This window comes from Gopherus flavomarginatus, chromosome 3 (assembly GCF_025201925.1).
Source record: "Gopherus flavomarginatus isolate rGopFla2 chromosome 3, rGopFla2.mat.asm, whole genome shotgun sequence".
Lineage (NCBI taxonomy): Eukaryota > Metazoa > Chordata > Testudines > Testudinidae > Gopherus > Gopherus flavomarginatus.
In genome coordinates, this window is record NC_066619.1 from 35,148,987 (window position 1) to 35,166,330 (window position 17,344).

General features: G+C 40.6%; 1 protein-coding gene across 2 annotated transcripts in view; it reads right to left on the reverse strand.

Annotated features, from left to right (window-relative positions):
- Window positions 1–11,452: 11,452 nt before the first annotated feature.
- Window positions 11,453–17,344, reverse strand: part of LOC127047925 (chondroitin sulfate proteoglycan 4-like) — a 63,539-nt gene continuing 57,647 nt past the window's right edge. For both annotated transcript variants that reach the window (XM_050946853.1, XM_050946852.1), the window contains 2 exons: window positions 16,205–16,388; window positions 11,453–15,415 (listed from right to left, as the gene is read on the reverse strand). In XM_050946853.1, the coding sequence (XP_050802810.1) occupies window positions 13,362–15,415; window positions 16,205–16,388 (2,238 nt within the window). In that variant the 3' untranslated portion in view covers window positions 11,453–13,361. The remainder of the gene's footprint in view (window positions 15,416–16,204; window positions 16,389–17,344) is intronic.

Here is a 17,344-nt window from a genome sequence, read left to right on the forward strand (position 1 = left end):
GACATTAGGAATGGCAATATACAAAAACCTGTAGGAGAGCACTTCAACCTCCCTGGCCACACTATAGCAGACCTTAAGGTGGCCATCCTGCAGCAAAAAAACTTCAGGACCAGACTTCAAAGAGAAACTGCTGAGCTTCAGTTCATCTGCAAATTTGACACCATCAACTCAGGATTGAACAAAGACTGTGAATGGCTTGCCAACTACAGAACCAGTTTCTCCTCTCTTGGTTTTCACACCTCAACTGCTAGAACAGGGCCTCATCCTCCCTGATTGGACTGACCTCGTTATCTCTAGCTTGCTTGCTAGCATATATATACCTGCCCCTGGAAATTTCCACCACATGCATCTGAAGAAGTGGGTATTCACCCACGAAAGCTCATGTTCCAAAACCTCTGTTAGTCTATAAGGTGCCACAGGAGAAAAAGTATGTGTTGGGTAAACAGGAAATGCCTTCAGTCCATCCTCTTAACTATGGCTGGCTCAGATGCATGGTAACAAAGTTTATCTATGATTTTCACCCAACATAATTTTAAAAATCTCCCTTTCTACTGGTATATCTACAAAACATACTATGTCACTTCAGCTAAATGTAGTTGTTATTTGAGTCCTTCCAAGATATGTTCCATTGAAAACTCCTTTTGAAACAGTTTTAATTTCTCTCTCTCCCTCTTTTAATATTAACATTTTTTTCAAATATGTTTGTCTACCTTTTCATGAAGCAGTGTCTACCAGACTTTCGGAAAACAAGAAAAGAACCAAAGGTGACTATGGGTACATTGTCAGAGATTTTCTGTTTATCAAACCACCGATGGTTTTTAGTGATATATTATATAATCAGGAAAAACAACACTGTGAGGAGATGAAGAAACCTGGAAAGCATCTCACTAAACTCAAACCATTGAAGAGGTGACTGCGTTAATATTCCTCTTTGTACCATCTTATTCCAATACACATTTTCTCCACTACCAGACAATGGTGCTAATGCAACGTGCTGTAAAATATGTGCTTAATGTATATGAAATGCTTGGCCTGACTATAAAGATTCTTAGCTGTTCCTATTAAATTGCAAACTCATTACATACCTGTACTTATATGATCTGGGCTGTTATTTACTCTGCACTTAGCCAGACTGATCCTAATATTTGTCTCATTCATATGCATACAGCACTTGCACATGCCATCTCAAGATTAATACACTACTTGCTTGTAGAATTCTCTGACTTAAGGATAATAATGTCAAATCTGTAGATGTTTTAAATCAAAATTATCTCAGCCTTATGTTTCTAGTTTTAGGTTCATAAAACCAGCATTTCTGATTATCTTGATAGGAAACTAATTGAAACACTGTTATGTAAAACTCAGTTCTGGATTTTTAAGCAGGCGCCCACAATACTTATAAGGCAGATTGGACTGGAAAAAAGTGCAAGGAGGGAGGGTCTTAAATTCAGCCTACCCAATTACAAAATGCTGAGGAATGAAGACTCTCTGCACCAGTAAATTTGATTTTGTATTTTATATTGTACACCTCTGATGAAAGCACAGTAGCTTCAACTCTGCAGCCAACTTAGCGGTGTTAGAAAAACCCTAAGTGGATCAGGAAAACTTGTTCAAGACAGTCCTTGGTTTACAATGGTGCCAGTGGCTCCATGGAGCTGGGCCCATGCTCAGAAGGGGCCCTGGCCTGTTCCGATTGTACTATGCCCTGAGACCCCGCTGGCTACCCCCGCCCACCACTTGCTCCTCTCAGCCTGCCTGCCAAGGGCTCCTCTCCTCCTCCTGGCCCCCTTCCCCTTCTCCTCTCTGCCCCCTGGCCAGACCCCAGTGCATCTCTGGCTCCATGCAGTCTCTGCTTCCCACCACCTGCCTGTCTCCCTGGAGCTGTGCTGTCTGGTACTGGTGCAGAAGCCTGGCCAGTCTCAGCCAGTAGTGGGGGGTTGGGGGACAATGTGGGGGGCTTGGCTGGGCCCCTCCAGTAAAGTGGGTCCTGAGGGAGCCGGCCTGGATGATTGCGCCACTCCCGAGAGGCCGGAACAATTCCTGGCTCCGGGACCAGCCCTGGATGCTCTGCTGACTCAGCCCAGCAGACACAGTCACCTCCCAGCAGTGCTGGTGAGTGTGGCTGGAAGGCAGGGAGTGGGTTTCTGGGAGGCCTGCGTGGGTGCTGGGCTGTGAGGGGGCAGGGAAGATGTGTGTGTTGGGGCACTAGGGAGTGGGGGTTCTGTGGAGAATGCTGGGCAGTTGTGGTGGGGCTGTGGGCAGGGGTGGTGTTGTGCAGGGTGCTGTGCTTTTGCGGGGAGTCTGGGGGGCCTCTGGCCCTAGGGAGTTGGGGGGTGTTGGGCAGGGCTGTGTGGCATAGCATGGACCAACCCCCGACAGGGTGGGCCACTGTGCATCTGACAACTGCCAGTTTGTAAACAGTGCCCTTGCACTGGGCTTTGGCAGAGCAGGGCCACCTCTGCCATACCATGCCCCTGGCCAGCCCCTCGCTCCGGGGACTGACCTCCCCGTGCCAATGCTCCATTGCCCCTCTGGAGGCGCACAAATATGTTTGGCGCCAGGCCCACAAAAGATTAATTCAGCCTTGGTTCAAGATCTGAGCAGACACAGCAGAGTGCAACTCATTAATGCTTGAAGTCAAAGCAAGCACTGTCACAGAAGCAATGAGGTAACACCACTGTCCAGCACCCATAGGATTAGTGAAATATTTGACAATAATGTGTAGGCAAAATTGCTTTGATTGATATAAAGGTGTGAGATTCCAGTGCTGCTTATTGGCAAGAAGAGCATGTAAACAGCAATGATAAAGAATCCAGGCTATCCTTCTCTAAGTGTAGGATGCTTGAGGAAGGACATTCAGAAGGCTTTGGTCATTGAGAATCTGAGTTCTTACTACATGTCAGACTGGGAGAAATGGCTACAGGAAAAAACATTTCTCTTTACAGCTCATTTCTCTTACAGCAGTAATGCAACCTCATGCTCTAGATTTTATACTTCATGTTAAATCTTATTGCAAAGATACATTCTCTCATCACTACACATCCCATGTGTACACAAAGCTCTTTGGTTTAGGTGGTAAAAACTACCACAGGCAAGTCAGATCCAACCAAAAGATACAGCCGCCCTAAAGAGTCATTTGAAGTTCTTCATTATCGGTCCCCTCCCCCGAAAAGAGGGTGAAACAAAACCAGGCCATTTCCTGTTTCTAGTTTTTTTAAGGGACCTTCAAAGATAGGTTGTAGACAGAGTCAGGCATCCTCTTTGGTCTTAATCATATATTCCTGTGGAAGATATTAGTCGTTTGCATCTCTCTCTTTCTGTAATGGGTTAGAGGTTGAGGTCAGTGATGTACGGTAAAGAATCTTTGTGAAATACTTTACCCGCCTTTGGCACTTTGAAACATATGCTTTAACTTTATCTGGCAATATGACTCTTACACTGTACTCAAAGCATGTTTCAGTCATAGCTGCCTGGCATTTTAAAGGAAAAGGACTTTTTCATGTTAGATAACTGAAGGAGGCCCTGCAGACAATACAAGCAAAGGGCTTAATTCTTTGTCACACCCATTGACACAGGAGATAAAAGATAATTAGGAAATTGATTTATGTATCATATAGTCAGAAGACTGTGATGCAATATCACAGAAAAACAGAAATATATCTTATTATCCTTAACACATTAATTTGAATGGATTTTATTGGAAACCAGATTACATGATGCAGGTTTATCTCAGCATAGTCAATACTGGAAATCTTGCCAAAAAAGTGGATATCCTGTCTCACATGATTTTTATAAGATCATTGGAACAATGATTACAGAAGTCTTTCCACAGTTCTAAATATTAAAATTTGTCCTGTTCCAAAAATCTGTGTAGTGGATTCCTAGGTAAATTAAATCTTGCAGTTAACACCATGAAACGAGTACTCATGATTTTGTTAATAATAAAACATGTCATAATCAGATAACAGAACTCTAACAACTCCACTGCATTACAAATGGTTGAAACAATATCAGATCCTTAATGGAGAAAATTTAACTTTACGTGGGTGACAAAATAGGAGAAAATACACAATTGAGGTCATGATATAATATGTTTTTCATGTACAATGGCATGATGAAAATCAACATTTTATAGATGACGGGCCAGATCCCCAACTAGTATAGATCAATGTGGTCCACTGACTTCAACAGAAGTATGCCAGTTTAAACCAGCTAAAGATCTAACCCAAATATGTAGTTTATATATACTGATGTCAAGATTTTGTGATGGGCCTTTCCTGTGATTAAAAAAAAAATTACAAAAAACCAGAAGTTAAAGTGGAAGCTGTGTATGTTTGCATATCTTCTCAAGGAGCAGGGATCTGGCCAGGTCTGTAAATCTGAGAATTTCCCCACCATTTCTCAGACGGTGTGAACCTGGCAGAATCAGCTCCTCCACCAGTCCCTCAATGTGCGGGATGAGAGATGCAGAGAAACAGAGTACAGCTCCCTCCACTAATTCACAGCTTCCAACAGTCCCCATCCCCTCTCAGGTTCTGAGCAGATCAAAACACAGGAGAGAATATGCCCCCGTATTGTCTGAAGCTGTGCAATGCTTCCTAATGCACTGAGGACCTGGCCCTTAATCTATAAAAGGGGCCTATCCGTATTAGGAAAAGACTAGCCGATAACTTTACTCAGACTACACAACTTCACCCAGACCACAGGAAGTTTAAAATTATGACCTGGCTTACACTTGCAGCTGAACTGTGTATCTAAAGGGAACAAAATGATGAGTTCCCATACAGTAACAACAATAATTTGTGTGTAATGAACCTTCTGATTAAAGATACTTATAGGTTTGGCTATCTCGGGCTTTAGTAATGAGCCAGAGATTTTCTATTGCATCTTTTGCTTTCAGGTCAATAGGTGGTTTGAATCCAGATCAGTAGTGACAAAATTAGTACCATCTGGTGGCTTTGGAGAGGCCTGTGTAAGATAAATTGGTGTTTAGTCCAGTTCCCATGGGGACAAAATCCCACCAGCACAATGGGTACCAATTGGCAAAGTCAGCAGAGCCTCTGAGGAAGGAATAGGCATAGACACTAGTCTAAGCCTTACAGCTGATTTCCCCCAAGCCAGGAATGAAATGTTGTGGTAGGATAGTATTTGTCACACTGGTCTTTGTATATTAATCAATAGGACAGCCAACTTCAGGGCCATCAATCCAATGCATAGATAAGTATTAAATTGGCGCCATTTGAACAAATGAGATGTTTGTCTTTACAGGTGACATGTGTTTCCAGAGAGTTTGGCCAGACCACAAATAAACTGTTAAAAATTGTATGGATTTTTATCTCTCCTCATCAGAGTACATATAATCAATTATCATCCAGATCTGATCTTGGGATCTAGGCCCCTGAGCCCTCTAAAAGTCCATCTCCTAGAGACTCTGATAGGGGCGATAGCCCTGCTGTAACTTAAAAAATTACAGAGAATTTCATTTTTCTTATTTTTCATGGATTGTAGTTGTCTATAGGTGTATGATGGGATGGAAGTTATTCACACAACTACTCTCATGATTTCATGTGTACATCGAAACTTTGTAGCACCACCACCTCTTCACATACTTTCGTGAAGTGCTGCACAACTCACAAGACTAGCCCCCTTTTTATCTTATGTACCAATTTCTATCTGGACATCTTAAATATCCACCTAGATACACAGATACCAGTTTTTAGATACAGGAATAGAGCATTGCATTTTAGGCCAGATTCTGGTCCCTGCTCTACTTTGGGTTGATTCAAAGGGGTAGTAACCTGGTCACCGCTGCACTCTGGTTCTCCTTAGTCTCTGGAACAGCCCTTTGAGGTTGTTGTGGGAAGCAAGGGGTAAATTAAAGCAGTCTTCAGGGATCTGTACTACTCTCCATCCTGCACTGTACTACTCCTCACACTGAGCAGATGCATCTTAGAATTAGGGCCTCTAGAGCCAAATTATAAATGCCTTTTAATGTTTGCAAATAAACATGTATTTTTAAATATGAAAACCTTTCAAATTCTGTTTAGTAGAGAGAGTTAAAACTCCATACGAATTCACATTAACCCTTTCCTTACTATACTACTGGAGACATTTACAAGATTTATTTTTATTTATTTTTAAAGCAATAAACTAACAATTTTTTTCATTCATCAAAGAATGTTGTTGCAACATCTGGATCACACTATATGATACTCAGCTGAGTCAGACTGGACAAGTGTTAGTCTGAAAACAAATCAGTAATTCCTATCTATAAGTTAAGATTTCAATGACTCGCTCATTAAGGAGTCCCCTGAAATGGGGTTTGTGACAGTGCCAGCTACTCATGTAAATGGAGAAAACATTCAAAATGTTTGCCTTATAGCCAAATGAATCTTCCTTTTCAATCTCCTGCAACAGGCATAGAGTTACACAGAGACACACATCTTTTAACTACAGCATCTCACCAGCCACTCAGTCAAGAAAACTCGTTCCTTTCACCCTGATTCTTTTCGGCAACTCCATTTTCTGTGGCACATAGCCAATTCTCAAGGCCCAGTATATGTGGAATACTACTACCTGCTTCTTGCACATACACAGAAGCATTGCTGCTTTGCCTCTGCTATCCACACTCTACCGGCTCATCACTGATTTCTGGATCCAGTTCCAAATTGCTCTCCTTGTTCTTAAATCCTTCTATGCACTTGGATCCAGACAAGTCCAGCCTACCTCATAGAACTTGCCTCGCTCTTGCTCTCCTCATTCCCTCTGCTTGTCTACAATTTGCCTCTCTCTCTTCTACAGGGCTCACTTGTTGATATTGATGCATCTTTTGTTGCCTGGAAAAAAAACTCTGCCTTCCTGAGTCTCCATCTCATTCCAGTTATTAGCTGAAATATATCTCATCTCAATTTCTCTCCTCATTTTTGTGATCTTTGTTACTGTGTTATTTCACTCAGTGAAGTATTTTCTGGCAACATACATGAAAGATGCTATGCAAAATAAAGTACATTAAATGCAGTACATGGACTTTATCATCAATCATATGCTATGCATTTAATGAAGATCTAATTTTTTGTTTCCTGTCCAAATAGTTCTGAGATATTCAATACAGCACGATTTCAATACTTAATCTGCTCAGTCTCTACTTTTCCAGCTAATCTATGAGATCTAATGCCTCTCTCACTCTGAGGTTAAGAAAATGTTACTCAGCTAAAACCTCAGACTGCAAACAAACAACTTAATCAGTTGGTAGTGGTTTCAGCAGGTGCATAAAAGTACCAAGAAACACAGAAGCAAGTCTAGAAATGGGGAAAATGAGCATGTTGAAGAAAAGGCTTCATTACAGAGTCTGTGAACAGCTTCCAAGCCAGGGATTTCACAAATTACAAATACTTTCTGCTGGGATTGAATTTCAGATATGCAGCTCTGGCAGGAATTTAACATTTAATTTTACTCTGAATCAAGTTAAGATAAATTAATAGAGTTTCAATTGCATTTGCCAGGACAATTATTTTCAGTATGTTTAAAAATATTCATTGACTACACTTCAAACAATAACAGGATAGATTTGAAAAGATGCTGGGTGTGGGGAAGCAGCTTGCATTTTAGAGCCCTGCACCAGTCTCACTGTTGGGTTTGGCCATTGCAAGAGAAGCTATACCATTTTTAACTTGCTGCAGAAATGAGTGACTAGTTTCATGTTGCTTCTATTAATTTTACCAAGATGGAAGAAGCAAAAGCTTTGTAAGTACGGGGAGCAAAAAACATGAAGAAACACATTTTTAGCACAACATTCTTAGATGCTTAACGAAGAGCAAGAGTATGTGCATGTGAAAAGGGGAGAACTGAATGCTGTTACTGATATTGATGTCCTGATTTTAGGCCCAGTACTGCAAGGTGCTGAATAGAGCTGGGCAGGAAATTGTACTCTTTCCCATTCAAATTTTTGAGAATTAAATTTTTTTTTCCTGTACTGAATAGGAACAAAAAGTGGAAATCACATATACAGGGAGTCCTTGGACTTATGACGCCCGACTTACGTCACATGCCATTTATGAGGCTTTTCAATTGACTGCCCGTTTCGCCCAGGCCCGGCGCTTCCATTTAGGCGCCCTAGGCAATCGCCTAGGGTGCCAGGATTATTGGGGGGGCAGCATTTTGCCGGGGGGGGGAGGCGGCTCCGGTTGACCTGCCACAGTCGTGCCTGAGGACAGTCCCCTGGTCCCGCGGCTCCAGTGGAGCTGCCGCAGGCATTTCTGCGGATGGTCCGCTGCTCCCGCAGCTCTGGTGGGCCTCCTGCAGGCACGACTGCAGCAGCTCCACTGGAGCCGCGGGACCAGCGTGCGGGGCGGTGAAATGCCCGTGCACTTAGGGCGCTAAAAATACTAGCGCTGGTCCTGGTTTCACCCCACAACGCTTGTTTCACCCTGACAGGCTTCGAGGCAGCAGGGGAGCTTGTTGCCGGGTAGAGTTGCCGCTTGTTTTTGATTGGCTCCTGGCCCCAGCCAATCAGAAAACTTGAACAGTGATTGGTTGAGGCTCAGCATGTGAGCCATTCTCCCTGGCTTTCTGAACCTGTGTTGCTGGCATTCTGAGCAGCATATGGGAATTTATATGTTTATTTGAATGCTTATTACAAAATAGTGTACAGAAAATACAGTGATCTTGCAACATTAGTCATCTATAATTCATTTAGTACAAAAAACTGGGTTATTGTCGTAAAAACAGTGTATCAAGCCTTGGATCAGGAACCGATCCTCCCTTCATACTATTGATTCCTATGGGAAAAGCAGTTTCAACTTACAACAGAATTCTGAGGAACGAATTGTGTCATAAGTCTGAGGACTCCCTGTATTGAACAGTGGAAATCATGACCTGAAAATCTGGGGAAAAAAATCAGATTGGGTCAATTGAAACCTCTCATTTCAATAATTCTGAAACCTTTCTTGTCCATTTTGACCTTTACATTTATTTATTTAATTTCCCATTTTTATTGGAAATTAACTTCCCAGCAAAACAACATTTTGTCTACAAATTCTGAGCAGTTCTAGTGCTGAGCACTTCCTACCCCTCATGATTCCAGGGAGAATTGAATTCACTCAGCACCTCATATTTTTCCCAAATAAGCAGTTAGACTCTAAGTTCTCCAAAGCAGGGACTGCAGACTACTCTGTGTTTATACGGTACCTAGCACAATGGGGCCCCGATTCTTGTTTGGTTTCTAGACACTATGATAATACAAATACAAAAATGCAGCTCAACAATGCAGCTTGACAGTTTCAAATGGCTGAATGGTAGCTGGATAGAGGTTTATTGTACTTGCATTTCACAAAATACCCTTTTCACTATGGTGCTAGATTTGCTTCCTACTGCTTAATGTAACACATAGCTTGTCAGCATGCTGTCAAGTAACTAGTGTAAGACATCCCTAGCAAACTAAATGAAGTAACTTTTAGATATGTATTCCAGGCTACTAAACACAAAATGATTTTACACTTTAAAAGATCAGACATGATAGATCAAAGGATGTGAGACATATTTTCTAAATAACAAAATACATCTAGAAACAAATGGATTAGGAGTCAAGATCAAGAATTCCAAATATCTTCTTCCCAGTTTATGGAGCAACTGGATGTGGAAAAACTTGTTGAAATAAATCAAATGCAGTACCTTGTGAACTTGTGCAAACTACTACATATAGCTCGATACTACATTGTTCTGAACAGTTAGGTGCGTGGTGGAATAAATTCACATTTGTCTTTGTAGCATCAAGTTCCAACCACTGTTAGAAGCAGATATGATGCACCAGTGATCTGATTTTGTGCGGAAAAGCCTATTTATAGTCCAATGAAATATATACCATTAAAAAAAAAACACTGGGAAACTGGGAAACAGGATTTTATTTGTAGCAGGATAAAGTGATGTATTTCTGCTCTATAATTCAACTTTTTATAGCTTTTTAAAAAACATGTTGCAATGTATAAAACTGAATTCTTTGTTGTTCTTACAAATCTTTTCATCATAATCTTATGTTGCAATTTTGAAATCTATTTGGTAATGAAAGGTGTGACGGGTTCAGTCTCCACTGTGACGGGTTCGGTCACAGAGACCTTTTCCAGTTACATCATATTTACACTCATAAGCATATTTCCATAAAACATATGGAGTGCAACATCACACCCTCTTCCTGAATTTACTGCCATGACACCATCCATGGTGGAGGCAGTACGTCTAAAATTCCTCTTTTCTGGACAGGGCATCTGCTACCCAGTTCTCTTTTCTTCTCCTCCTGAGCATGCTGCCTCTATCTTTCCTTCTCCTTCTGGGTAGCTTTCTGTGCGTCAATCTCTTTGTCTTTTAAGTCCAATGCTTGCTGATGTGCAGCTCTTTGTCTGGCTGCTTCTGCTTTCATGGCAGCCTTTTCCAAGGCAAATTGCACATCAATTTCCATTTGTCTTCCCTTGAGACTGTCACTCAATGAGCTCGGATATCACTGAGAACAACCCTCTTGCCAAAACAGGTGCCCCTCCACTCCTATCTTGCTGAGTTAGACACTTCAGTCAGCTTCAGCACAGACCCAGAGGTTGGGTCACTGAAACTGTGATACACTCAGCTCAGGGGCTTCTTAGTTAATACAGACTTTCCCAGTGCCCAGTGTTCAGCCTTTTTGGGCAATCTGCAACCTGTGCAGTTCTAGCTTCTTCTGTGCTTCACTCTTACTTATTTTGCATACTGTTCTGTCTCTATTTCCCTAACCCAAAATAAGGAAACAGAAAATAACAACCAGTAACCACTTTGTCTGTTCTCCAGCCTTAAAACTCTTAAAACTCACTACCGGTGTCTCAAAGCAATCAGCTGTGCACATATCCTATTCGACTATGCCACTGTGATGGCTTCGGTCACAGAGACCTTTTGCATAAAGCATATTCCCGTTACTTCATATTCATACTCATAAGCATATTTCCATAAAACATATGGAGTGCAACATCACAAAAGGACCCTTTAAAAAAATTCCACTTTTACAAAACAAAAATACATTTATAAGATGAAGTAAAAACAATACATTGGACATTGACTGTAAAATGTTAGTTTCTGAAATCACAATAGTCCACTGGTGACCAGTGTTTAATTCTGTAATTCTGATTCAGGATACACTCCCATTATCCTTATGGACTCAGTGGAAGTTGTGCCTGTACAAGGACTGCAGGGTTGGGCCCTAAGTCATCAAACACATTTTAATTTGGGAATACTTAACCTATGGACTAGATCATTAGCTGGTCTGAACTGGTGTAGCTCCACTGACTTCTCCAGCTAAGGATTTGGCCCTGAGTGTTTATGTACCCTTGTGGGGCTTTCCAGTAGAAATGGACCCTCTGGAATCCCTATACCATATGACATATCATAAAGCATCTTAATTACAACTGTCCATGGCTGGGAGAGGTGAGGGATTAGGAAAGCGCCCTGTGCCTTTCCCTTCCCCAGCACTCCTGTGCTTAAGCATCCATAATTTGGCACTCAAGGCATAGTGGTAACCCAGGCCTTGGCAAGGCCCCCTGCACTGGGATGAATTTCACCTAAATGGAATAAATAAATGGGGGAATACAGTTTATGGTTAAACAGTTCCTTATGATGTGAAGGAAATGGCAATGAGAACATTTATACAACTACAGTCCTGGATGTTAAAGTAAGAATGGTAGTATTTGGATGTCAAATTACAATGACATTTTAGTATGAACTCTGTAAAGTATTGTGGTGAGTCCACATCAGGTACGTGATTATCACATAAAAGCTGGTTTAGAAGCTGGGAAATGGTCTTTCCAAATAAAATTTTCAAAATAGATCAGGCAATATATAATGGGACCAGTTAAAATCTCAGCAATTTTCTATTAAGGTTGAGTTCTGCTCTCTTTGAAGTCAGTGGAAGTTTTGCCATAGTCTTCACTGAAGGCAGGATTGGACCTTAAAACTGGATTGTATATCACTGTTTAGCAAGGACTTTCATACAAACGAAATATTCCCTTTAAAGAGAAATTATTGCACATTTTATCAATGTTGCTAAATTGAAGTAATTTATTTCACAGTGTTTAAGGCACAAACAATCAAAGTTCCTTGATAGATTCATAAATTCTAGGACTAGAAGGGACCTCGAGAGGTCATCGAGTCTAGTCTCCTGCCCTCATGGCAGGACCAAATACTGTCTAGACCATCCCTAATAGACATTTATCTAACCTACTCTTAAATATCTCCAGAGATGGAGATTCCACAACCTCCTCAGGCAGTTTATTCCAATGTTTAACCACTCTGACAGTTAGGAACTTTTTCCTAATGTCCAATCTAAACCTCCCTTGCTGTAGTTTAAGCTTAAATTATGAAACTCTTCCATAGTATATTCATTTTCTCAACTTCACACAGATTTATTTTTCTCAGTAGTTTAACAACAAATTCTATTGTACAGTAGAGGACTAAATTCTGCTGTCTCATAGATTGGCCTCACTGACTTCAAACACAGCAGAACTTGTGTTACTGAGGACAGAATTCAGCCCTTAGACAGCAGTGGGACATTTGATATGTTTCTGCAGACAAAACCCAGAGCTTAAAGATAATGCTGTAGACAGGCTGACTGATGGTTTTTTGCCATGTGGATTAGAGGTCAGACATGCCTTCTGACATTCAGCAGACCTTTGAGGCTAGACTTTAAAAATAAATGACAAAAAGAACAAACAAAAGCTCCTAGTAATAAGTGTTTTACCAGAATCACATATCTATTATCACTGCTGTAGTATCCTTGTGGAGAAGAATCCTAGGCTTCCAGCCCAAGGATCTTGATGAATAATTGTCAAAATAATCACAGCTTTGTTGCTTTAGCACTGGTCTTTGAACAGCATTCAGGTTTAACTGACGTTCCTGAGATTAGCATCTTGGCAATTATTTATGAAAACAGTTGCATTTTCTTTAAAGTAAGCTGGTTCAGACAAAAGATACAGATTATTTGTATCAAATTTGATTCTTTAAAAAGTGATATTCTATAAAAATATACAGTAAATGACACAATGTTGATGCTGCCTTATCCCTTTCAAGGGTAATAAAAAATATTGCAAATAATGAGTTAATTTAAAATACGCAAGGATAAAGAAGGCACTGAAATCAGTGGGTATTATAATAACTAAGGGTCTGATCCAAAGCCCACTGAAGTCAATAGGAGTCAGCGCATTGTCTTCACTGAGGTTTGGGTCATGCTCAAAATAAAGAGAGCAGAATTTGACCTATAATAAATAAGTATAATAAAGAATGATCAAATGTCAACATTATATATTTAAAAAAAAAAAACTACATTAATCCACATGACCCAAAATGGCCACACTCTACACCCAATACTGATTGCGTTTCAAAGTTGGGTTTGTTTTTCGACAGTGCTGGAGCATTTCAGGATCAAGGTTTAACCAGCTGTTTTGTACAGAATTTTTTTCAGCTGAAGCAACTGGTGTGGGAAGAAGCTGTTTACATCTGACTGCCACGAATGGGGTGGCTGTGCTGTTTTCAGCCCCTTTTGGAAGAGGCGTCACTGTGACCATGGGTACGGTCAGGCTCCGTTCTGGACTGAGACCTGGAGTGCTGGGAATTGTCTGTGTTTGATTTTTGCTGAGAGATTTTGCCTTTTCTGTCTTATGACACATTAGAAAAAAACACACGGAAATAACAGCGACAATGAGTAAAAGAGCCACTGAGGTAAGTGGGATAATGATGGACAAAGGGTTGCTGCTTTCACGTGGCTTCACACTGGGACTTTTGGCATTTGCTTTAACTGTAGTCTCGGTCCTTGCAGATCTGCTCTCAACTGGTTCCCCATTAAGCAATGAATCTTCCTCATTTTGATTTCCCCAGCGATTTCGGTTTTGCCACCTGCTCTGCACAGTCTTTCCCAGTGCTTCTGTATGTCCCTCATCCTGTTGGGAAACTGGTGGCTCATCCTTGGAAGTAGTATGAATTTGTAAAGTGTCAGTGTGGGTTAAGAAAGGCACGTGACTTGTAAAACTCTGCACAAGTAAAGGATCATATGGCATTATGACATATTGAAAATAGCCTACAGCAGGCTGCACATCATCAGCCATGAGTATGAATGTGAACGAATCATTTAACATATCAATACCTGTCAGATTAGCATGTACATCAACCAGCACAACACCTCTGTCAATGTCATTTTGTGTGAACAAATTAATTCCTACAAATGTAGCATCACTTATTGACCTTCTTCTTACAATTCTTCCATGAGCTGGGGGCACTATCACTTCAAATTTGGGATTGCTATTTGTCAGATTTGCTAATTCTGTAGCATCCAGGTCCTTGATCCTTAATTTATAAACCATCTGGTTTGGAATCTTCAGGTCAGATGCAGCTTTCACCAAAGGCCCTGCTATGATATTGAATACTTGTCCCGTAAGATTACTTTCTGAGGTGAACAACATAAACTCCAATATATCCCGGGATGCACTGAGATTTGTCATAAGATAAGATAGTCTTCCTGAGTGTAAGTCTGCCTGCTCAAACTTAGTAACCTGCTCATTTCCAATCAGTAAATGGCCACATTTGAAGGGCACTGTTATTTCATAACTAATGTCAGTACTTTTTCCATTTGTTGTAGCTGACAGCTGTACATTAGTAATAGTGACAGAGGTCTGACCCTGTGGAAGTACCACATCAGTAAGGTTGACTAGGGTGAGAGAGACTGGTGTGACTTCAAGGTTGAAAAGTTTGTATAATGGGCGATGTTTGCCATCAGTCACACTAAAGTAAAAAATCCCAGAGGATGAACTTCCGTCTTGTACAAACCAAACTCTGCCACTATCAACATCAGCTTGCGTGAAATCTTGTATGGATGTACTGAGATTGTTCATCATTGCTAAATGGCCATTGGTGGGATTGCTAATGACTGTGTATTTGATCTCTCCTGGACTGTTGTCTAAGTCTTCAACTTTCAGATTTTCTGGTCCTAGCACAGACGTATCTCCTTGCAGAACTTTCAAACGCAGTCCTTTAGTCTTCAACTCTGGAACTTGGTCATTCACTGGAACAATGGTGATATTAAACATTTCTTCCAAAACATCAGTATCAGGCTTTTTTGCAGACTTACTCTTCAGGTTTAACCAAACAGCAAAAGTGAAATAATCAGCAAGTGATTCAGAGTTATCATGCACGTAAATGATTCCAAATTTGTTAAGTATGTACTGTGAGAAGTTAGGTTTCTCTTCAGTAATATTTCTTTCTCCAACCACAATTATGCCATGCTGAGGTAAAGATATAACTTGATACCAGACTTCATATATAGAACGTTGCACCTCGGGTAACTTAACCAATAGATTTGAAGCATCTAAATTTGTTTTGTTGATTAGGACTTTACCTCCTTCCTGAACAATAGCACCTTGCAGAAAGAAAAAGAGCCATTTAAAAACTATTACTTGGTCATTGCAACAATTCAGAAATAAGATGCACATGTGCACCAGCAATACTAATGGAGCTCAGGGAAGATGGACTTGGAGTCAATGTTTCAAATGTTCTCCTGGTATATTTATATCCCACATTACCGTCTGTCAAATCCAGAAAATTATTACCACACTTTTTTAAAAAGTAGAGATTTAAAATTCAGCAGATAAATTCCTGTATTGATGGATGGGTGTTGGATTAAAGATGTAGCAATGCCTTACAGCTACAGAAGACACTCTATTATTATCCCTAGAAATTACTACCACATCATTACAGCAAAAAAGGATAACGTTGTGTTTGCAATTCAAGAGGAACAAATAAATATATTGAATTTCTAAAGTGCTTTAATATTTTAAGGTCTCTTAAAAAAAAAAAAAGTTTAGTAAACTTTAGTTTCCCAGGCTAGTCTTCTGCCCAGACATGAGAAAGAGGGAAAAAAGAAATAATTCACTAAAACCTTTTCATTAATAATAAACTCAAAAACCTTTCTGTTTTTGCAAAACATACGTTTTGGACTTAAACTACATTTTCACCAGTGTCCCTTTAAATGTTTACTAAAACAATTGGAAATCATTTACAAAATATTACCTACACTGCACTCTATGCTATAAATATTTTGGCCACTTGTTATTGAGGAAAAGTTTGCCCTGCAGTTTTTCTAATTTGCTCGTTGGATCCCACATGTGATCATAAACATTAGGAGTCTCAAAGAGCACAGTAACCTTACCTGTATTTGCAAGCAGGCGACTACTCTGATCGTGTCTGTTAATTTCATATGAAATGGCAACGTGAAACACCTGGAGATCCAGAGCTGCTGGTGGGGAGGAGACTGTAAATGTAAAGAAATCTTCTGCACTCCAGCCCACAGCCTCATTATGTGTGTGCTCATAGATGACCAAGCCTTCATCCACCTGTCCAAAGTAGAGGGAGTCAGTCATCTGAATATAGAGGTACAACTGGAGAATATTCATAGGCACAACAGTCTGAAGCAGAACAGTGTCCATGACAATGCTTAATGATTGTATACATAATGTATGTGGGGAAATTACCTTGTAGTTCTACTGCCTTGAATATATAATCTGTGCAATCTTCAAGTCATTAGTGCCAGACTGGCAGAACTCACCAGGCTCTTAAATTTGCTTCATTGTAGAAGTAGAAGTAACATAGAAATAAGTGAGCAGGGCCTCAAAAGGGTAAGACAATAAAAAATACCTAGTAAGACACTGTTGGGAGCTGAAGGAGCTGGTTCAATGACTGTTAAGTCCTGCTCTCTCTAGGGCAGCTCCTTCACCAACTCTGGTCCATAAGGAGCTGACTGGAGTCCACGGCGGGGAGCTTGTATACTCAGCAGGGAATGGCACACAACAGCCAGTAAGGAATCTATCTCACACTCTATCCTGCTATTGTTGCCTTTGAGGATCAACAAACTTAAGAGTTAATAGAGTTCTGCCAGTCTCATGATAAGGAGTTAAGACTCAGGAGTGAGAGTCCAGTAGGATATCTTCAGAGAAATAAACATATCTACATACAACACTTTTTGTAGAAATGATACAAAGTATACATATATACACAAACACACACACACCACTTCTCCCATCACTGAAGTGTATCTGTCCCTGGGAATGCATATCTATTCAATAGCACACAGGAAGACAACTAAGCATCAGTCAGGGCAAGAAATGAAGAATACATTTTCAATTGAATTTCTAGTCTACAAAAATCAATTACCTGCACTGGAATTTGGTCAGAATCTCAGGGTTAATACCCATAATCTTGTGAAAGTGCCGTGGTATCTCTAGTATCAGAGAGGTAGCCGTGTTAGTCTGGATCTGTAAAAGCAGCAAGAGTCCTGTGGCACCTCATAGAC